Here is a 22,369-nt window from a genome sequence, read left to right on the forward strand (position 1 = left end):
AAATATATTTATAATATAATTAACTTTTAATAGTTTTAATTTAATATTATCTTCTCTTTTATTTAAACTTTTTTTATTTTTTATAATACTTATTAATATAAATTTATTAGCTTTAAGTTTTATTTTTTAATACTTTTAACTTTAAACCTTAACTCCCTTAAATACTTAATATTACTAATTAGATATCTATATATATAATATTAATATAAATCTAAATAGTTACTCTATAGAAGATATAATAATAAATATAATATTATTTAATAAATATACTATAAAAATAATAGCTAAATTAATAGAGATATTAAACTTTAATATATAGATATTTTATATATATTTCTTTATTTTTTTATTTAAAATATATATACTTATTATTTATAAGATATTATAATTAGAAGTTTCTTAATTTTCTATTTAAACTAAATTAATACTTTTAAAATATTATACTAAAAGTTATTAATATTTTATAAATTCTTAGAGAGTATTTTTAAAGTTTTTATTAAAATAAGTATTATAAAGTTTAAAATAAAATTTCTATAAACTTAAGATTTCCTTATTATTAAAGAAATTTTCTTTATTTATATTTTTTAGGAGTTTTAGAATAAAGATATTAGAAGAGTTAAGCTTTAGAACTTTAAAAGTTTATTTTTAGTTTATTATATTATTTAATAAAATACTTTTTACTCTATATTAGTTTTTAATTAATATATAAAAATATTTATAATACTATCTATAATATTACTAAGTTATTTTTAGGAATTATTATAACTAATAATACTTATATTTATTAATATTTATATAGTATTTTAGTATAGAAATAGATTTAAGATATTATTAATATAACTTAATATAATAGAAAAATAAATTAAGTAAACCTCTTTAATTTTATTAGAATTTAGTTTAATATTAGCTAGATCTTAGCTAAAAGTATAGAGATACTTAATATAATCTAATAATATTATAAAAAGAAGTTAGTTTTAATTTTAATCTAAATAGAGATATTAGTTATTTAAGATATATATTTAAATATATAAGTAAAGTTTAATATTAATATACTTAATAAATTTATAACTTTTAATTTCCTCTCTCTAAGTAGAAAAGATATTAAGTTTATAAATAAGGTTAATAATAGAGATAAAGAAGAGAGGGATCTATAGTAAGAAGATATAGAGATATCTAAGTAAACTTTATTATATAATAAAATAGATTTAGTTTATAGTATTAAGGAATTAAGCTTCTTAGAATTAAATAATAGAGTTTAAGTATACTTAAGATTCTTTTATTTATAATAATATACTATTAAAGTTTATTATAAATAACTAATATAATAATCTATTATAATAATCTATTATAATAATTTATTATAATAATCTATTATAATAATCTATTATAATAATCTATTATAATAATCTATTATAATAATTTATTATAATCCTTAATATAGAAATCTATAAAAATTATTTATTATAATTATATATTATAATTATATATATTAAGATAATAAGTATAAACCTTTAACTCTTAAGTCTATATTTAAGTCTCTTAAGAACTTATATATTTAATAAGCTATTTAACTAAATCTATATCTTTCTTTTAAAGTATAATATATTTTATATAAATAATATAGAGATTTATACCTATCTATATTAATAGAAATTTTTATATCTAGAAACTAATATATACTTTTAAATATAGTAATAAGATATAATTTAATAACTATCTATAATACCTTTATTACTTCTAACTAAAATTATAAATCTAAATATATAAACTATAATATCTCTCTTATAAACTTTATAAATAGTTACTTCTATATAGTATTATCTATTATTTTCTATTACTTTTTAATTTCTTAAAGTATTTATACTACTTTTATTAATATACTTTTTCTTTATAGGTTTCTTAAAACTTATTACTTAAATAATATTAATATAATTACTTTTTATTAATAATAATATCTTTTTATAGTATTTTCTATACTTTCTATTTTCTTAATAAAACTAAAATATAATTTATAAATTTCTTCTTTATATCTCTCTTTATTAGCTATAGTAATATATTATTCTTATTTTTTATAATAATTTTTATTATTAAGAGGAGTAGTAATTTAAGTTTACTAATAACCTCTTCTATTATATTTAAGCTAAAAGATTACTATTATAATTTTATTTATAGATATATAGGGGTTTTAAAAATCTTATTATTTCTTAAATACTAACTTAATAGAGCTAATATTAATAAAATACTCTCTAATAATTAAAGTAGTATTATTATTTTTAAGATTTATTAGAGAATTAAGAAAATATATATTTTACTATTATTATAATAAATACTTATAGTTTAGTTATATATATAAATAAATTAATAATTACTTAGACTTATTACTAAATATTATAATACTTTATATTTATAATAATCTATTATAATAATTCCTTATAATTTAGCTTCTTTTTCTTTTTACTACTTTAACTATATAAATAAAATATATTATAAATTTATATACTATAGATAACCCTCTTAAGGATATATCCTCTCTTTTCTCTATAAACCCCCCCTCTAAATATAAGCTTATTTATAGTAGTTTAATTATTCTATTTATTATAGATACTACTTTTATTAAATAGGAATACTAAACTTAGTATTATAAATAGAAAGTAGAAGATAATATTAAGAGCTTTTAGTCTTTATTTAGCCTTAATATATATTTAAAAAAAGTAAATAAAATCTTTAGTAAAAGTTATAAATAAATAAATACTTAAGTTAATTTTTATAAAGAAGTAAAAGTTTAATATAGTATTCTCTATTTTATCTATAATATATATAATACTCTTTTTATTTATCTTAATATAGCTAGCTTTAAGACTAACTTAATAAATAACTATTATAGTAAGCTAATATATATTAAAATATAGTATAATACTTTAGCGTTTTCTAGATTATAATATAATAGAGAGATAATTTATTTATAAACTATAAGAACTATCTAAATTATTTATATTAATTATTATAATAATTATTATAATAATTATACCTTACTATTTAGCTTATTAGAAAAAAAGATAAATCTACCTAATTAAATAAAGTACTTCTCTACTATCTTATTAATAATAATATATCTTTTAACTCTATTTTAAAATTAACTTTTAAGTTTTTTATTAATTTTATAAACTAAAAATAGATATTACTATTCTCTATAATAATAGCTAAGAATCTTAAAACTAAAGCTTTAGCTATTTAGATAAAAGTTTTTAATAAGATTATTATTAATTTAAAAATATCTCTAATAATTAATATATAGATAATATTAGGTTAGAAGTATATATTACTTAGTATTATAGTTTATTTTATAAATAAAGACTAGAAATATTATTATATTCTTCTTAATATACTTAGTATTATAAAAAACTATATTATAGAGAATATAGCTAATATAATTATTAATACTCTTTAAAAGCTTTTAATAAAGAATATACTTAAATTTAACTATATTTCTATAAATAATACTTTTAATTTTAAACTTAAGATCTTATCTAAGTTCTATAGGTTTATATTTAATAAAGTATTACTAATAGTTATTTATATTTAATATCTTATTTATATTATTAACTTTATAATTTAAGAACTATATAACTACTTTAAAGTTACCTATATATTTATAATAAGTAATCTTATATAATATATATTATATACTAATAATAAATAAGTTATTAAGGATATTATACTACTATAATAAACCTTAATAAAATAGTAAGCTATTTTTACTTTATAGAATAATAATCTTAAAAATAAATTAAATAATAAAACTCTTACTAATTAATATTTAAATAAGATATTAAACTTAGAAAACTAAATTAGAGTAAGAAGTATTTTAATACTTATAGTAGTAATTACTAAAATAAACTACTCTATTTCTTACTTTCTATTTTTATTATTACTTATCCTCTTTTAGATTTACTATTTTATACTTAAAATTAAAGCTAGTTTAATATAATCTATATAGTTTTTAGATTTTTAGAAGAATAGTAAAGATAAGGATTTTAAAAAGTATTTTAAATATCTAATTATTAATATAAAGATATATTAAAACTTAACTATATTAATATTAATTTATATCTTTAAACTTTAAGCTTTAATTTAAGCTTAGTTTATAAATTATATTAATAATTACTTATTTAAACTAAATAATTCTAAATAGTGCTAAATTTAGGTTATTCTTAATATCTCTATATACTTCTTTATTATTATATATATTTTAAGTTAAAATTAATCTATTAATATTACTTATATAATTACTCTTATAAAAATTTATAATAATTATTTAATAAAATACTTAGAAATTATTAAGAAGTTTAATAATAATAAGAATTCACTCTAAATATTAACTTTTTTAGAAGTAGTATAAATAGTAATAATAAAACTAAAGAAGTATTAATTACTATAAAAGTAGTAATAATTTCTTTATATATCCTCTTTATTCCTCTCTCTTATATTAATACTAAATTTAGTAAATAATAATTTAAGATTCTATAGTATTTATAAAGTTTATTTTAATTTATTAAAAAATATAGCTAAAATAAAGTTTATTTAAATCTATACTAAGAAATATTATAAAAAAGTTCTATAAAATTCTAAAACTAATTTAGATAAAGCTTATAGATCTATTTATAATTTAATAGTTTTAATATCTTAAAGTCTTAAAAAATAAATATATTATTATACTTCTAATATTATTATAATAATTATATTTATAATAATTTATTATAATAATTAATATAATAATCCTTTTATAATTATTATATTAATATAGTTCTTTAGAAGTAAATAGATATTTTATTTTAAAAAGTAAATAATATTATTTATAATTTCTTAAAGAAGTATAAATATTATATTACTTTTCTTTTTAGAAGTATAACTAAATCTATATAAAGCTATTCTACTAAATAATTAATTTAAAACTTTTAGAAAATATTAGAATAAAAGATAAAATATTATAGTTTTTATAATATAGCTTATAATTATCTTTATATTATTTTAAATTTTATCCCCTTTAAATAAATATTTAGTTTTAGTTAATATATCTATTATTATATATACTTTAATATAAAACCTAAAATAATTTTCTATTAACTCTTTCTTATAATTTATAATAAATATTAAAACTAACTCTTATTCTCTTATTTAGAGCTTTTTATTTTAAAAAACTTTATACTCTATAAACTAAATAAAAACTAAAATATATTAATTTATTAAATATTTTAATATAAAGTTTTTAATATTAAGGATTCCTACTTTATTATTTATAAACTTATTATTAAGTATACTTAAGATATTATTAATATTTTAAATAATAATAATAATATTTAAAACTTAATAAAATTAAAGTTTTTAGATATAAAACTTATTAAACTATTTAATTAAATCTTAAACTTTATAAATAAACTAAATTAAGTTTCTTAGATATTATTATTTAATTTATAAGTATTATAATAAAGTTTATAAATTTTTAAAAACTTTTTATTATTATTAAATTAGAGAAATAATTAGAGAATAAAAAAGTAATTAAGTAACTAAAAAACTATAGAGGAAATAAATTATAGTAATTTCTTATTATTAGAAATTAGTAATATACTATAATAATATAATTTATTTCTTATATAGTTTTAATATTTTAATTTAGATTTTAATTCCTCTCTAAACTTCTCTTAATATATTATATTTATAAAATAAACTATTATTTAGAACTTAAATTATAGTTTCTATTTTATTTATATACTTAATACTTAAATAAGAAAGTTTTACTTATTACTTATACTTACTTAATACTTACTTAGGTACCCCTCTATACCTATGGACTATATAGGTATATACTTATATAGATATCTATAGATAGCTTAAAGCCTAAGTAAGACGCAATTTTGCTGACCTCTAAATGAAGGGGCCTTACTATAGGCTAAAACCACACGTAGCAACAGCTTACATCTCAGGTGTTTCTCAACTTCAATTAACAGTGAAAGCTTTCAGCGCCGATAGTTAGCAACTGAACATTGCCCACACTTGTCAAAAAATGACGGCTGATATGTGAGTGCACCTGAAACCAGAGAGATAGGCTGGCTGGCTAGCATAACGAGAAGCATCAAAGCTCCCGCATCGAAAAGCGAATCTACTTGAGCAATGATCTGGTCAATAAAGTCTCTTCTTCAATATATGCTGATGGATTCTCTAGAGAAACGTACTCTGCTTCGTTCGCCTTCTTCGAGGGCCTCTACGAGGTAAGGTGGTCTTGATTTGTCAACGGAGAGTGTAGATCAACGATGAGATCGGAAAATCTTGGTCTCGACTTAGGCGGAGAAAACTTGAAAGAAAGTGGCTGATTCCTCTTAGGCAGGCGTTTCCCATGTATTCGTCAACCTCGGCTCAGATCACCCAGCTATCATGGAGGCTTTGGCACATGGCGCACAACTGAAGGGGGTTAAGTTCCCCACAGTCATCACTTGTCCTCATGAGGTGAGGTATCTATACCAACGTTCTTCATTATAAACGTAGTGACTCATTCCACAATCCTGCTAACGTACTTCTCAGATGGTTGCGATGTCAATGGCTGATGGGTTCGCTCGTGTGACTGGAAAGCCGCAATGCGTTCTGGTTCACGTAGACGTGGGAACTCAGATGCTTGGGTGTGCGGTTCATAATGCGTCGGTTGCACGTTGCCCTGTCTTCGTTTTCGCAGGCCTATCTCCGTTCACACTTGAAGGAGAGCTACGCGGATCCCGGACCGAGTATATCCATTGGCTCCAAGATGCTCCCGATCAACGACAAATCGTCTCACAGTACTGTCGGTATACGGGTGAATTCAAAACCGGCAGGAACATTAAGCAAGTTCTCAATCGAGCACTGCAGTTTGCAACTAGCAACCCGAAGGGACCTGTCTACGTAGTAGGCGCTCGGGAAGTCATGGAGGAAGAAATCGCTCCTTACAGCCTCAACCAGACGGCTTGGGAGCCGATAGCCCCGACAGCCTTACCCACGGAAGCTTTGGATTTGATCATATCGACGTTGGTTCAGGCTAAAAGGCCTTTGATCATTGTGGGGTATACGGGACGTAATCACGCGACAGTGAGAGAACTAACCTGCCTGGCCGAAAGCATCCCAGGAATACGCGTTCTCGACGCCTTGGGGAGCGATGTTTGCTTCCCTTACTCTCATCGGGCCTCGCTTGGTGTTCGCATAGGTCGCGACACAAGCATTGAGGAAGCTGATGCTATACTTGTCGTTGATTGCGACGTGCCTTGGATTCCGACCCAATGCAAAGTTCGAGACGATGCCAAAGTCATCCACATCGACGTTGATCCCTTGAAGCAAAACATGCCGTTGCACTACATCCCAGCATTTCGGCGCTACCAGGCAGACTCTGAAACAGCACTACGACAATTGAACCACTACGTAGCTCAAGACTTAACTTACTCTCAGCTTTCGCACCTTCCCTCACATGAGGATCGACGGTCTGAGCTCGAGGAGGCCCACAACATTCGAATGAGGCAACTTGACGCTCTGGCAGAACCACCGGAAGACGAATCGCAGTATCCCACAACGTCATATCTCGTCTCCCAACTGCGCAAAATTTGTCCTGAGGAGACCGTATGGTGCGTCGAGGCCGTTACGAACGCTCCGAAGATTTACGATCAGCTCAGAGTCGATAGACCCGGCCATCTCATCAATTGTGGCGGTGGCGGACTGGGTTGGTCTGGTGGAGCGACTCTCGGCGTAAAACTGGCTCTTGATTTCATTGGAAAGGAGCGTGGAGAGACGAATTTCGTGTGCGAAATTGTTGGAGATGGCACGTATATGTTTGGCTGCCCAGGAACAGTTTATTGGGTGGCCCGCAGGTACAATCTCCCCACGTTGACGATCGTGTTGAGCAATAAAGGTAAGTTATCACAACTTCATTCATCGTCTAGCTTCAAGACTCTTGACACCTTTTGATTTTGGTCACTAGAGACGGTGACGAGGCCATTCGTGATGGGACATGAACTAAATTACTGATAAATATACTGCAGGTTGGAACGCGCCTCGCAACTCGCTCCAGCTGGTGCATCCTTCTGGCTACGGAGCTGCTTCATCGAACGAGGACTTGAACATCTCGTTCTCACCGACGCCAGACTACTCTGGTATTGCGAAGGCAGCATCAGGCGGCCAAGCTTGGGCTGGGGTGGCGAGCAGTGTTCAAGACTTGGGAGAGATGATTCCCGCGGCAGTTGAAGCTGTGAAGAGTGGTATGTCAGCTATTTTGGAAGTCCGCTTGAACGGATCCTGGTAGTAATTTTCAGGTATAACTAGCCTTGAGCCTTTACTTGTAGGGAGACTTTCAGGGTTGTAGATTTACTTTCGCCAAGGAGAACACCGCTCACTGGCAGGAGCTTTTCAGTCTGGTAGATCAAATTATGTATTTGAACGTTGCAACAGACTCAAGACATACCAGAATGCGCCCGGTCTCTATCAGTACCACATTTGTTAGTAATATTACAGCCATCGTCCGGACTATCGGCCGATTTCGGGGCCCCGATCCGGAGCGCTCCCGGGAAGCGGGGTACGGACATGGACCCATTTGCTAAAACCTCAGCAAAGCACGCTCGAAATCTCAACTGGAAAAACACTTCCGCATCCATGGTCTTTGTTTGTTTGTTCACCATATGGGCCCATCGGTGGCTGAGCATCACACAAACACATCATACCGAGGTTACCAACGACGAAGAGGAAGGAAGCGGCACAGTCCGTTCCACTGATAAACACGACTGGTCAGTACTCTGCATGTCCATTACTGATTGGCCTGCGAATGAAGAGCAGGGGACCGTAGGAACGTTCCGTTTCCGATTCCGGTTTTCAATATCACTGATAAGATTAGTCGAACACCAAGCCGTTAGCTCATATGCAAGTGTCCTCACTGATCAAGTGTGCCGCATCATTGCGGGACCCCTTTGGCCATGTGCTGCACCAGTCTAAAAGTGGGTGGTCGCGATCAAAGCACCTTTTCAGACCAATTAGGTATAAAAATGGAGAATTGTCATCGGTGTTAAGAATACTTAGGCGCAATGAATCACATAAGTACGTCGTCGAGAGGTGAATAGCGTCCAGGCCTTGCTGCGCTCTACCTGTTGCATCAGATACCCCGTCATCTAGTGCATCGGCTAGCCCCATCTGCAGACTGCAAGTCTGGGTTCCAGATAACAGTGATCCGGGATATTTCAATGGTCGCCATCTCGCAGCATTACGGGTGTCGAATGCAAGGCAGATGAGGTACAGAAATCAAGTTTACTGGTCAACGCAGAAGACATCATGGTTGTGAACTTAGTAAACGAATATGCGTGTAACGGTGTCAATTCCCAAAAAGCGGCACTTGTACCTTCTTGGAGGTGATGGAAAGTATGTCTCAGCTGTATCACACCCTTAGCTGCTCTTTGTAGCATTCGCTTGACTCTTGGGCCGACTTCAAGTCTCCAACATGGATGTTATCCACCCCGTAGTGCTGGTTGCGCCACCCCCGCAAAGCTCGACACCCACTCCATGCTGTCTGTTATCTTCAAATATTCCCATTCTCCACAATAGTTCTACTTCGATTCAATGAATAAGTAGTGTTTGGGCTTTCTGCGCAACAGGCGCGTCTGGTGCTGCAATCCGAACACTCGGCGGCATATGTTGACTATCATGTACGACATTCGCTCCACCAACGCAGACAGTCATGCAGCCGGCAACAAGCGTCGCGGCCCTCAAAATAAGCCTGAACCGATGAAGAAGAGAGCACCATATGCGACTCGGGCTTGCGATGCCTGCAGGCGGCGAAAGGGTCGATGCTCTGGAGATATTCCTTGCTCATATTGCATCTCTCGTTCCCTCGAATGCGATGGCTTATCGTACTCGGATGTGGAAGTTAATGTGCCAGCGAGACGGCGAAGTTTGGTAACTCCTGAACCTTCAATAGCTTCAAGAGAGTCGAACGCACCAAGCAGCTCGTCAGCTGCCGGGCTAGGTAGGCGGCCACAGCCATCAGATGCGTTTGACAGGCAACAACAGGAGTATGGATCTTTCTCCAAGACAAGGTGAATGAAGTTGAAATGCATTCGCAGCTTGTCGTACGTGTTATGCTGATTTAGTCCTACAGCATGCTCACTTCTCTTGGCGAGCTCGTTAGCAAGCTTCAAGAACAGGTTGGCAACCTGTCATCGCGCGTGGAGTCGGTCGAGAAGCACAACACCCCTACCCAGAGCTTCAACACAATTTTAGACCAACCCCATCAGATCGACAAAGCGAAATCTCCGAGCCATGGCTCAGACATGCAAGCCTCAGAAGGGGAGTCTTCCCCAAGGCAGCGTCTCGCACATCAAACGATCAGTCGCAGGCATTACTGCGGGCCAACATCGCCAGACTATAGTTTGAATGTGGCCCAGATACGCATGAAGCAAGGTAGCTTCAGCCATCAGTCTAGCCGACCATGTCTCCCTAGTATAGAGGACTCTCAGTCAGGCGATGGAGAGTCGGAGAATGGCTCGGGATATTATTTACATGATGGTCCTTCTGGTCAAGATTCTGGCCGCTCTCTCCAGAGGCTGATTGGGTTTACACGACATCTCACAAAGCGCCGAGCTACGCAGCTACTTTCTATCTATCAAGAGGTTTTCGGCGACTTCCATCCCATCCTAGACATCCAGAATCTCGTCAGCCAGCTCGACAGGCTCTACCAACTCAATGCTCATACGTACGCAACCGCTCTTTTCACGAACTCAGGTTTCAGCGAAGTTATCGACGAATCGTCGGTCCTAATCATCAACCTCGTACTCTCCATCGCGCTTTGTGCTGAGCCAACTCAACATCCAAGTGTTGACGTGTCTGGGGAGATCTACTCCTATTGTCGTCAAAACATTGAAACACGACTAATGTCCTCTGTACCTCATGTGAACAACGCAGTGATTGCGATTCTAGTGGTGAGCCAGGGGCCCCTTCTATTTGACTTAACCTTGGTAAGGCGCTTTAGCTGACATGTCCTGTCAACAGGGAACATATCAATTTTTCCGAGACGATGCACGCACAGCGTGGAGAATGTGTGGAACAGCAGGCAACATACTCCTTGAGCTTGGACTTCATAGTCGCGATGTTCCTGAGCACATCCTAGGATCTGAACGCGAGCGAGTACAGGTTATTGCTGTCATATGCACAACGATCGTCTTAGACAGGCAGTGGAGCGCGGCTACAGGGTTGCCAACCCATTTTCAAGAGTCGCACTTTCACCAAGCTATGAAGTCGTCCGTTGAATCTCCATATCTACGAGCAATGGTAGCATTCATGGCACTCAGCGACAAGTTCACGTCACCAGTTGCTCGCAGTGCCGCAACCGGTCAGCCATACGATGAAGATGAGACTTTCGACATTCTAAATTTCCAGATTGAGCAGTGGAGAAAGAATTCTGTGGGAAACTTTGATCTCAGACAGCACGAGGTATTCGTCATGACCCCAATCCGCCGCATACCATCTTGGGCAGTCCTTCTCAACCTAAGAGCCAATGCGGCCCACAGCATGCTACTCCGCCCCTTTTTTTTCACCAACAAGCCTACACCTGGCAGCAGAAAGAACATCGAGTCCGCCTTAAGGCTTTCAGCCGAGTCGATCAGCATCTTGTCGAAGCTGGACAAGGCCACGGATGTCTACCGAAAACAACAGCCTTTTTACGTTCACCTGCTGGTTAGCGCATGTGCTCTCATGTCCCTCGTGATTGCCCACGTCGCTCAGAATCATAGCACTCTAGCCCCTGACTTACCCGAGAGCTTCTCTGATACCGTGAGTAAGAGTTTCAGGAAGGCTCTCAAGTTGGCAAAGGCATACAACGGCGCATCACGAGCATCTCGCAAGCTATGGAAGAGATTATTACTCATGCGTGAACCTTTGATGCAGCTCAAAATCATTTGCGATGACGAAGAGCGCCCTATGCGAGTACCAAAACGAGGCGCAAATGTTAACCGCTCATCCTGGGCAGCAAATCTCGGCAGCGTGCAGACCACGGTCGTCAAGCAGTCTGGGCAGAGCCTGCAAGACCCATTTTGCTTGGCGAGTTCGGTGACAGAGCCGAGAGTAGCAGAAGGCGGACTGGCGAACAATGACATCAACATCGAAGTTAACGACGCAAGCAGCCTTTATCCACCATTCTCAAACGACTTCATGCAAGATTTGCCGTTTCTTCCCGGTTCAGCGGATGCAGCTAACACCGGCTTTGATGGAACTATTGCTAGTCCAGCGGCGGTATTTGGAGAGACTGGATCAATTTTCTGCGATTGGCCGCTTGTGGACAGTCAGACATTCTTCTCGGAGGGAGAACTTTTGTACGAGGAATGAATTGTCCGGCTTCTAATACTTTGTCCCAGCAACGTCTCTAGTCTTGACGAAATCCATCCCATCTTTCAAAACTATCGATGTGGAAGCCTAGTGAGTCTAGCATCCGACCGACACTCTGGTCAATGATATCCTCCAAGGTCTTCGGTCGCGTGTAAAACGCAGGCACGGGTGGGAAAATTACAGCCCCGGCTCGTCGAAGAAACAACATGTTGTCGAGATGGATATCGTTCAGTGGCGTTTCTCGCACAACAAGCGTCAGCCGCCTTCCTTCTTTGAGTGTAACATCCGCGGCGCGGGATATCAGGTCGTCTCCAAACCCAGCTCGTACAGCTGCCAGTGTCTTCATGCTGCATGGCACGATGATCATGCCATCATGTTGAAACGATCCAGACGCAATCGGTGCCGACATGTCCCGCGCAGTGTAGTTGGTATGCGCTAGACCGCGAATCTGGTTCTCGCTGAGGGGCGTCTCGTATTTCAATGTCGCGAGCGCCCACTTGCTCATGATTAAGTGTGTCTCGACACCAATCTCACGCAGTATTTGAAGCAGGCGGATTGCAAATGGCGTGCCAGTGGCGCCGGTGATACCAACGACCAGTCGCTTCGGTCGCGGTTGTACGCATCGAATGTGGTCTTCGTTGGCCGGTGTGAGTTGGGACATGGAGCCATTGTTGCGGTGGGTTAGGCGCGCAGAATACGATAAACAACGGATGTCTTTCCTCTTCTCTCCTTGGTTGATTTTTAGCTGGCGACGAGCTGTTGAGAGAAAGTATCGTGAAGATCTTTGGGGTGGTGTAGGCAACTTGGGTACTTGTAACGACCTAAAAAGCTTGAATGTCCTCAAATATGCCCGGGCAAGTCGCTGAGACATTATGACCGTTGTTTCTGCTAGGTTGAAAAGCAGAAATGAGCGATAACTTTACTGTTGAACATGGACGAACTGAGTGGCACTGTACGCCGGGCACGAACCGTCACTATCTCCAGCTCTGGCCTACCTAAGTATCCATGTCAACCACCTCATTCCCCAACTTTCAAGCATTCAAGCAATTAGAGCATGAGATTGAGCCTGTAGCACGAAGCTCGGAAATACATGCACGATAGGCTATCTCACAGCTATGAGAGGAGGTAGCGACCATTCCTATTCCGCGGAATGGCTTAGGAACACTGCAGGAACGTTCCGTGTTCCCTATTCGGCCACTCCAGAACTCCGGAAAACTTAGCATTAGCTGCCGCGTCGACGCGCACAGCTGATCATGAAACAGCTTGTGCCCGTCAATCGCCATGGTTATCATAGTTGATAGTGGAGGCTTTCTGATGACACAGGAATGATCATTGTGCAACAGCCCTCCAAACCACCAGCCCATACATGACACCAAAGGAACTGGCCCCCGGACCAATTCGAAGTCTTTGTCTCGGATTCTTCTTTCTCCTAACCGCAAGAATCATGATCTCTAGAACAACCCTATATCGTTCTTCAACGGCCGCCGGTAGGCTTAGAAAAGTCTACCAGCGGCCCTTCGCAGCAGCTGAACACTTCAAGTGCAACTACTCGCACTCATCAGCCGACAAACGGTGTCAAGAGCCTGACGCCATCGAAGCTCAATTGGACTTCAGAAAGTTTCTCGACATTCTTCGCTACGATAACGACCTTGCCGAGATCAATGACGAGGTTGACCCGCACTTAGAGGTGGGCGCCATCGTACGTAGAGTCAGTGAGGTCAACGATAAAGCGCCATTGTTCAACAACGTCAAGGGCACCCGCAATGGATTGTGGCGCATGTTTGGAAATGCTGCTAGTCTACGACAAGATGAAGTCGAGAGATTCGGACGTGTTGCTAGAAACCTGGGTCTACCACCCAAGTCGAGCTGGAAAGAAATATCAGACCGATTCATGTCTTGGAAGAAGGCGGCTCCGTTGCCGCCAAAGGTCCTCCAGACTGGTCCATGCAAGCAGAACAAGATGTTTGGCGATGAGATCAACCTGGAAGATTTGCCGGCGCCGTACCTTCACGAGGGTGACGGCGGCAAGTATTTGCAGACTTACGGAATCCATGTTCTCCAAACGCCGGACAAATCTTGGACGAACTGGTCAATCTTCCGCGGCATGGTGCACGATCAGAAGCATCTGGTTTGTCTTGTCGGCAGTGGACAGCACAACTCCATCATCCGCGACAAATGGATCGAGAATGGGAGCAACGAGATGCCCTGGGCGCTTGCCTTGGGTGTTCCTCCCATCGCCAGCATTGTTGCGTCAATGCCCGTTCCAGAGGGTGTATCTGAGAGTGAATACATTGGAGCCGTGACTGGAAAGCCCCTCGATATGGTCAAGTGCGAGCTGAGTGACTTGCTAGTCCCCGTGAACAGCGAAGTCGTCCTCGAGGGCACCATGTCGTTTACAAAGAAAGGTCCGGAAGGTCCGTTCGGGGACTACCTAGCCTTGGTTTTTGATAATGAGCAGAAGATGGGGCCCTTGTTCCGAGTTGAGGCAATCACTTACAGAGATAACCCAATACTTCCCATATCCTGCCCGGGAAACATTGTGGACGAGTCTGTGAGTGCACCCTTTGCTCGACATGGAAAATAAGTGAGGAAAAGTCTAACAACACCTCGTTTCTGTACAGCATACCACAGCTCAATTAGCAGCACCTGAGCTTCTCCTGTTATGCCAAGAACACGGCCTCCCCATCAAAGAAGCATTCGCTCCCGTCGAGACGCTAGCAACATGGTGTGCCTTGCAGGTTGACACAGAGAAATTGAGAGATATGGAAACAACTCCAGAAGACTTTTGTCGGAAACTCGGCAGCATCGCTTTCCACAACAAGAGTTGCATGCTCATCAACCGTATTCTACTAGTGGGAGACGATATTGACGTGTACAACTGGGACAAAGTCATGTGGGCTTTTACAACTCGCTGCCGACCAGTCCACGATGAGTATATGTTTGACGACGTTGGGTGCCATCCTCTGACTCCCTATATGTCTCAGATTCCTGGTACATCTAGACGGGGCGGAAAGCTTGTTTCGGACTGTCTGATCAGATCAGAATACATCAAGCCCAGGAATTTCAAACATGTCGACTTTGAGAATTCGTATCCAGAAGACATAAAACAGAAGGTCTTGAAAAACTGGTCAGCCATGGGATTTTCAAGTTGATCATTCACTAAGTATGGACCGTTTGATAGAATGTCACCTGATAAGTAACAAGGGCAAGTGTAATATTTTTTTATTAATTCGACAACTCTCTCTTTTGTGAGACTCATCGGTGATTGACGGTCCTGAACAAAGCATCATCAGGTTCTGTTCTGGCCCTTCATACGTCTACTCGATAGACACCACGTGCTAGTCTCTTCCGCCAGTCGGATGCTCCGGGAGCAACCAGGCATCATTCGTCGGAGGCATACCTCAGTTTGGCAGTTTTCAATCAAAATATCATTCCATCAAGACGACCTCTTGCGATCTAGGTCTTCATTTGAGTTTTCCCAGAGTGGCTCACCGTTTACCTAGTGGGACGTTGACGCATGACGCTGGCTGATGTCTTGGTACCGAATATTTTACGACTTCAAAACCGAGTCATTGCGACCCGTTATGACTTCGTATTCTGAAGAACACAGTTTTCGCACGTGCAAGTGCGATTCAGATCAACCCCTTTTCTATCTGCCCGCTCTGAGTTAGCGCCAAGACTGGGGTCGTTGAAAAAGGCCATCTCGGATATGCTTGGCATTAGAGGTGGTAGCCGCACGCAGGGGCTCCCGAGGCACCCAGATCTGCATAACTCACGATGGATAGGGGGCCGCGTCTTGGCCCGTGAGGTTCCTATCGATAATGCCTCGGTGAAAAGGACTCACCGTCACCAGCGGCGGGAATGGCAGAGCATGGGGCCGGATTGCCCGCCGTTTGGAAGGATCCACAGAGTGCCAAGGGTAGCCAGTCGTCGCCCCCGGTTGAGCCCCGTAGGGCCAAGACCTTGTCGGTATTCCGTATGGAAGCCCGAAAGTGGCGGAATGAGCGCAATTGCAGGGTCGTGCTACTTCTTCTTCGCGGCTTTTGCTGGTAGCGATGGGCAGAATTTTTTCTCCAAAGTGTGAAATAGTCAACTGCGGTCTTGGCATTATACTATATTCCTCGAGTTCTATGATTTTCCGGCAGCAGGTAGGAGGGCATTGTTGTCGCAAAATTATACAAATGCTTCAGGGGATACGCCGGGCACTTCAGAGTGCCGGCCCTCTAGAAAATTCACGATGACCGACGGCTGATGGTCTCCCAACACGAGATAGCCAAGGAGGGCTGTACCTCTTCATCCCCCTGGTTTTCCACCTTGGCCGATTGTCTGTGAGCAGTGAAGCATGTAAATGATTTCCGGCGCCATGGTGAACCTCTCGCGAGAGGGGCCGTGAATGGAAACAATTGTGATATACGATTAAGTTGAGATCTGGAGGGTGATCTCGGTGGAAGGGATAGCCTGGGTCCAACATGGTGATATGGGAGTCTTCAGGGGAGGGCCGGGGGGCGGGATCGAGGAAGTCCAGTACATACGTATTAATTCTGCTTGTCATGTGAACTTGCTGAATGCTACCATCGAAGCGGGATATCGGGCACCTTTTCCCGAGTAAAGTCTTTTCTTTTGACTTAAGCTGTCTGTTGGACTTCTAAGGTGACTTTCCGCAGGAGACCGCGGAGATTGGCACCACGAAGACATTGGTGCGGTGAGCGCCAAGTGGAATCAGAGCATTGGGGATTGCCAAGACCTGGTAGTGCTGGTATCCATGACGGTAGTATCGTGAAAAGCTTGGCGGCAGGGTACAGTGAGGAGGCAAACCAAAGGAGGAGCGCGACTTTCTTCTTCTCTGAACCTCCCAGGCAAGTTTCCTGCGTACATTAGGGGCTGGGAGCATTCAAGGATCACCCTTATGAATTTTGAGTTGTTTCAAGTTTTCAGTGGTGGGATTATTGACGGGATGCACCGTAAAGTGAGCCAAGCTCACGGGTGCTGTTGTTGTTATGTTGTTTGATGAGCTTCTCACTTGGTGGGCTGTTGTCTTTGGCTCGGCACGGAAGGTCGACACGGTGCGGGCGCATCTCGTGGCAGTTTGCTGAGGCTGATAATGCAGAGTGACAACATCAGACACTTCCATTTGTCTTCCGGGCTTCTGGGCCCTGTCTGCCGGCGTCACTTGTCACTTGACTCTGCAGCTGACACTTTAGTGTCTAGTGTCATTTGTGAAAGCGTGGGGAATTTCCGACAACCAAAGAATGAGTGTTTCCATCCCATATCGCTTCTTTCTGGTGGATGCAGTGGACTCCGTTGTTTGGTCGGTTGGTCTAAGCAGGTTGCTCCTTGCTTCGTAGTCAAGCTAGGCAATGTTGAAGAGGCAGCTTAAATGAGCTTGATGTGATGACTTCATAATATGTGGGTGGTCTTAATGCGACGGATGGCATTTTCTTTACACTCTCACCCTCACGCAGATCCGTCTGCTACATTATCCAGCAGTCAGTCTCAGGGAGTTAGGCGGATTGGGAACTCGCGCGTGGGATGTATCGACAGGGTGCTGGGTGACTGGGGTTTCAGGGAAAAACTCGCCTTGCTCACCCCTTTTGGCCAGCCAGCGGAGGTAGAAGCCTCATCGGGAATAAGCGCTGCCAATATTGAGGGCGGGCAATATTTTGAGCATGCCGAAAACTGGAGTTGCCAGCGAAGAGTGCAAACTCGCAGCGGAAATGCCGGTGATTTCCAACGGCTTCAGGTGTGATGGATACCACAATCCGGCAAGGTGGACGAGGTGCCACAAGGCGAAGCGGGACGATGAGGGGGTTTACCTCCGAGATACCTGTGCGTTCGGAGAGAAGCCGGATTGACATTCAGCATAGCCTCAGAAACGGGGACGGGAGGGCGGGAGATGATCCAAAACGCTGCTTTAGATGAGAAGGAAGGCCAAGACCTTATCAAAAGGCTGGGCACGTGGGATGCATCTTGCATGGGCGAACGATAGTCCAGCACATCGGATATGGCACCCAACAAACTACTGTGCAGTCTGGTAGGAAAGGGGCAAAAGGAACAAGTTTGGTTCAGAAGTTCAGATGACAGCCGTCAAAAAGGCAACAGATCATCGGGCGCAACAACAGGGGTGATGGATAAGGTTAGGCAAGGCCAGGAGGCAACCGACAGCAAGGGCGGTCGGTCTCGGTCGCGGTGGGGCCGATAGACCGCTTCCGATGAGGTCCGTGACAAACAATTGGCTCGGTCGATTCTTCTTTCAACAACCAGTGATGGTAAACATTGAAAAGGAAGAAAAGAATCCAACATGTTGGTGCGGGGCAATCCCTCCTGGTAATTTTCTTTGGTAGTGCAATTGAGGCGAGTTGGGTCTTGGCGTTAATCAACATCCAGCAGCGGACCGGGTTGTTAGCTGCGGCAATCCATCCCATTGCGCACATGGAGAGCACTTTAAAGTCTTGGCAACTCCGCCTTGCCAAACCACACCACAACAGACCGCAGGGAGAGGAGGGTGTCAACCACGGTTCAGTCTTGACAACCATCTGGCGTCGGATTCCCGCTCCTACGGTATGTGTCATTGGTACAGATTGTCAGACATTTTCCGTCAGTCTGTCTGGCGTCCAGAAGGATGGATCATGGGGTGCGTCCCGCTGTGAGCATTTGGTATGTAACCTCGCCTGAGACAACCTGGCATCTGGGCTCCCATCGACAATCCTACGTAGCTTAATCTCTTCATGAAGGTCTCGTATTGTTCTCCGATTGGGCCGCTTCATACCGGAGACCGCATTCTGACTTACCGTCACAGCGTCACCTTACCGATTATACATCCCCAGGAATAATATTGACAGGGTACATTACGACGTCCGTCTTTGCCTTTGGTGGCATTCGCCTGGCGGCTCGCTCGTTATCATCCGTGCCTCTCACTCGCATGTTTCTCCGTTCTGGCGTTATCCAAGAGTTTCATCATGCGCGCTGTGTTCGCCCTTGCTTGCGATGTTGATTGCTACTGAATGCCAGGTGTGGACCGGTCCAGAGATACCATTACCGCGGGAATCCCAAGTGCCAAACTTTCACGCCAACGCCGGCACGCGGAGCAAATCTTAGACAGTCTCCATCGCCAACCTAGCATCGCGCAAAAGAAACCATACAGGCAACTCCCGAGCCCGCAATTTTCATGTCCACCAATAGCCCGAGTTTGCCTTCTCGAAGCAGACCCCCCTCCCCATCCCTCGGTCTCCACCCCGGACCAATTAGCTCGTCGACCCCAGCGCCACGATGAGTCTTGGTTAGTCTGCCTAGACACCTGCTCTGAATCGTGGGATCGGTCGAGAGTGAAGCCGGCAACCTCCTCCTCTTCAACAAGGGATCTCTGTCTTTGTAAGGTTTGTATATAAGTCGGCGTCTGGTCCGACCTTCTCGGGAAACTCGTTCTGCCCACCATCCTCACTCCCTCAACCTTAAACCAACTACTACATTCCTTCTTTTATAAATCACGTGTGTAAATACACTCAGTCTTCTTCAAGATGCAGATTATCAAGTTCGGCCTGGTGCCTTTGTTGGCCGCTGTCCCCGCCCTCGCCTGCAACGGCTACACCGGAGGTGTCCCCAAGGCCACCGGCACCGTGTCCTCCAAGTCGTACATTGAGATCAAGGCCGGTCAGGTCTACGACGGAAAGTGGCAGCGTTTTGACCGCGGCTCTGGTGCCTGCGGTGGCCAGAGCGAGGGTGGTAAGTTGTCCCCCCGTCCTGAAGGCTGATATCGACTCTCTGACAATATGCCTCTCAACAGACTACAAGGACGCCGTCTTCTACATCCAGGCTGGCGGTACCCTGAAGAACGCCATTATTGGCAAGAACCAGGCTGAGGGTGTTCACTGCAACGGCCACTGCACCCTCGAGTTCGTCTGGTTCGAGGACGTCTGCGAGGATGCCATCTCGATCAAGAACGACAAGGCCGGAACTGAGTCCTGGATCATCGGCGGTGGTGCCTACCACGCTTCTGATAAGGTTATCCAGCACAATGGATGCGGTACTGTCAACGTCATCAACTACTACGTTGAGGACTACGGCAAGTTGTACCGCTCGTGCGGCAACGTATGTCAACACCACCCAACATCACCACAACACGATTTTGATTGCTGACAACTTAAAATAATAGTGCAAGACACAATGCAAGCGCAATATTTACATGGAAGCAAGTTTATTTATCCCCTTCTTCATCGTCAGGTTGCTAACTATCATCAGGGTGTTACCGCGAAGAACGGTGGCGAGCTCGCCGGAATCAACGCCAACTACAAGGACACCGCCACCCTCAAGAACGTCTGTGCGGACGCCAAGACCAAGTGCCAGATGTACAATGGCTGCGCCGGTGGCTGCGAGCCCTCCAAGGCCGGCACCTGCTCTGGCTAAGCATCTTTGGCTCTGGCCAAGTGTCATGCGCAACACCCGCCTGACGGGTTTTCGCACCTCTTCTTCATTATGGGCAGATTGAGGAGTTGTCTGGGAAGTTTCCGAGCTTCGGAAATGACGCCGACAAAGTGTTGGGGGGTTGAATCGTATTCAGTGTCTTGGGCGAGCCTCGAGACTTTTAGACATTCTTGTACATACACATTGGGAAACCGCGTACATACTTATCATAAGCGCACATATTTTGCTACTTAATTTGCTTCCGAATGCTTATGCAAGGGCTTGTGAGAGTCACTCTGTCTGATGCCCATTCCGATGCCTGTAAATCACGGTGTCCAAGACAACCCTCGGTTTATCCCACCAAGATGCCCGTAGATGCTTCGGCATTCAACATTATGAAAGGTACGATCAGGCGTTCATCAAGGATAAATTGAATTAGATTAAAGACTTTCGCACTAACTTACCTTGGCAACTTCGCAATCAATCACATCACCTCATGATCCACGCTTCCCTGCCTCCCGCAACTCTATTCATGACTCGGGCAACTTGCAAAGTCGTATTATTACTTCACAACTGCAACTGCCCTCGCCACCAAAGAAGGAGGGGCTCGTCTCTCAAATCCTACAACTTTAGAGGCCTTGGAGGCATTGGTTCCGGAGGCCCAAACGGGAACGATCCCCGTTTGATACGCCAAGTCCAAACAGCTGTTGTTGTCGGATACATGTAACTATGGCAATCATGAGAATATAGAGGTCTTGACTAAATAATTGTTGATGGAATCTCATCCTAGCTCAGTTTATCGAGCTGATGTGTACCATGCAGGCAGTCCGTCCCTACAACGAGGTGCTTCAGGAGCCCGATCTCTCGCCCAATGAGCAAGCCAATGCCCGCAAAATTCTCGTCGCGGCAGAGACCGCAATAGGCGCGGCTCGCCGCGACCGGAGAGACTCTGGCCGACCTTCATGATGCTCAGATACAAGAGCTCAACGACAGGATTCTGGAGCAGGGGATCGAGCAAAGCGGAGAAGGCGGTCCTCTAGCGGAAGTAGTGGAGGAGGAGGATGAGGCCCAGGGACGTACACCTTAGACCGTTCATCTACCCAACCAGAGTCCACCTCATGTCATTCTTCCATCCAGCCAGAGCGTGCCGGACACATTTCGTGAATCTCAAGACTGGCATGTCAACATAGGCCAGTCGCTTGGACGACGATACCGAGCCTCTCCCACCTTGGTCTAGATCAGAGCACTAGTAATCAAGAGGTTCTAGATACGTCGCTACGAACCTGGAAGTTGTGCGGCTGAGAGCACCAGCATTACAGGGGTGAGAAGGGGAGGTGGGTTGCATGCAGACATTAGACCTCGCAACCGAATGAGAATCTAAGGCATCTGATGACTTGAAAGTTATCTGTTCAGTGATGAATGCGTAAACGACGTCTTTTGATACCTTTCCTCATCTTCAGGTTGTTAACATATGATCAGGGTGCAGGAAAGTCGTCACCAAAGATTATCAGCATGAGAAAGGAGCACAAGTATTGGGCAAAGAGGCATTCATTCATTCGTGTAGAATAGGCCCGCTGTCTGCGAAATGCTATCTGCTACC

The 22,369-nt window shown here is 41.0% G+C and overlaps 5 protein-coding genes across 5 annotated transcripts; 4 read left to right on the top strand and 1 right to left on the bottom strand.

Moving 5' to 3' along the window:
- Positions 1 to 6,061: 6,061 nt before the first annotated feature.
- On the top strand, positions 6,062 to 8,311 carry mdlC-2 (Benzoylformate decarboxylase; the record flags this gene model as incomplete). The annotated part of the gene is made up of 5 exons (XM_036640244.1): positions 6,062 to 6,075; positions 6,221 to 6,266; positions 6,379 to 6,501; positions 6,577 to 7,921; positions 8,052 to 8,311. The coding sequence occupies 5 exons, from the start codon at positions 6,062 to 6,064 to the stop codon at positions 8,309 to 8,311; spliced, it is 1,788 nt and encodes a 595-aa protein (XP_036494691.1).
- Positions 8,312 to 11,316: 3,005 nt separating this feature from the next.
- CGCS363_v008396 (uncharacterized protein) lies at positions 11,317 to 12,372 on the top strand (the record flags this gene model as incomplete). The annotated part of the gene is made up of 1 exon (XM_036640245.1): positions 11,317 to 12,372. The coding sequence occupies one exon, from the start codon at positions 11,317 to 11,319 to the stop codon at positions 12,370 to 12,372; it is 1,056 nt and encodes a 351-aa protein (XP_036494710.1).
- Positions 12,373 to 12,409: 37 nt separating this feature from the next.
- On the bottom strand, positions 12,410 to 13,033 carry CGCS363_v008397 (Flavin prenyltransferase PAD1; the record flags this gene model as incomplete). Its single annotated transcript, XM_036640246.1, has 1 exon — positions 12,410 to 13,033. One exon carries the CDS (start codon positions 13,031 to 13,033, stop codon positions 12,410 to 12,412), a length of 624 nt encoding a protein of 207 aa, XP_036494711.1.
- A 783-nt stretch (positions 13,034 to 13,816) lies between these two features.
- Positions 13,817 to 15,524, top strand: CGCS363_v008398 (Ferulic acid decarboxylase 1; the record flags this gene model as incomplete). Its single annotated transcript, XM_036640247.1, has 2 exons — positions 13,817 to 14,923; positions 14,994 to 15,524. 2 exons carry the CDS (start codon positions 13,817 to 13,819, stop codon positions 15,522 to 15,524), a joined length of 1,638 nt encoding a protein of 545 aa, XP_036494437.1.
- Positions 15,525 to 19,886: 4,362 nt separating this feature from the next.
- plyF-4 (putative pectate lyase F) lies at positions 19,887 to 20,772 on the top strand (the record flags this gene model as incomplete). Its single annotated transcript, XM_036640248.1, has 3 exons — positions 19,887 to 20,091; positions 20,153 to 20,457; positions 20,608 to 20,772. The coding sequence occupies 3 exons, from the start codon at positions 19,887 to 19,889 to the stop codon at positions 20,770 to 20,772; spliced, it is 675 nt and encodes a 224-aa protein (XP_036494652.1).
- Positions 20,773 to 22,369: the final 1,597 nt, after the last annotated feature.

The sequence above is a fragment of the Colletotrichum siamense genome, assembly GCF_013390195.1.
Source record: "Colletotrichum siamense strain Cg363 chromosome Unknown KSG_Cg363_contig05, whole genome shotgun sequence".
NCBI lineage: Eukaryota > Fungi > Ascomycota > Sordariomycetes > Glomerellales > Glomerellaceae > Colletotrichum > Colletotrichum siamense.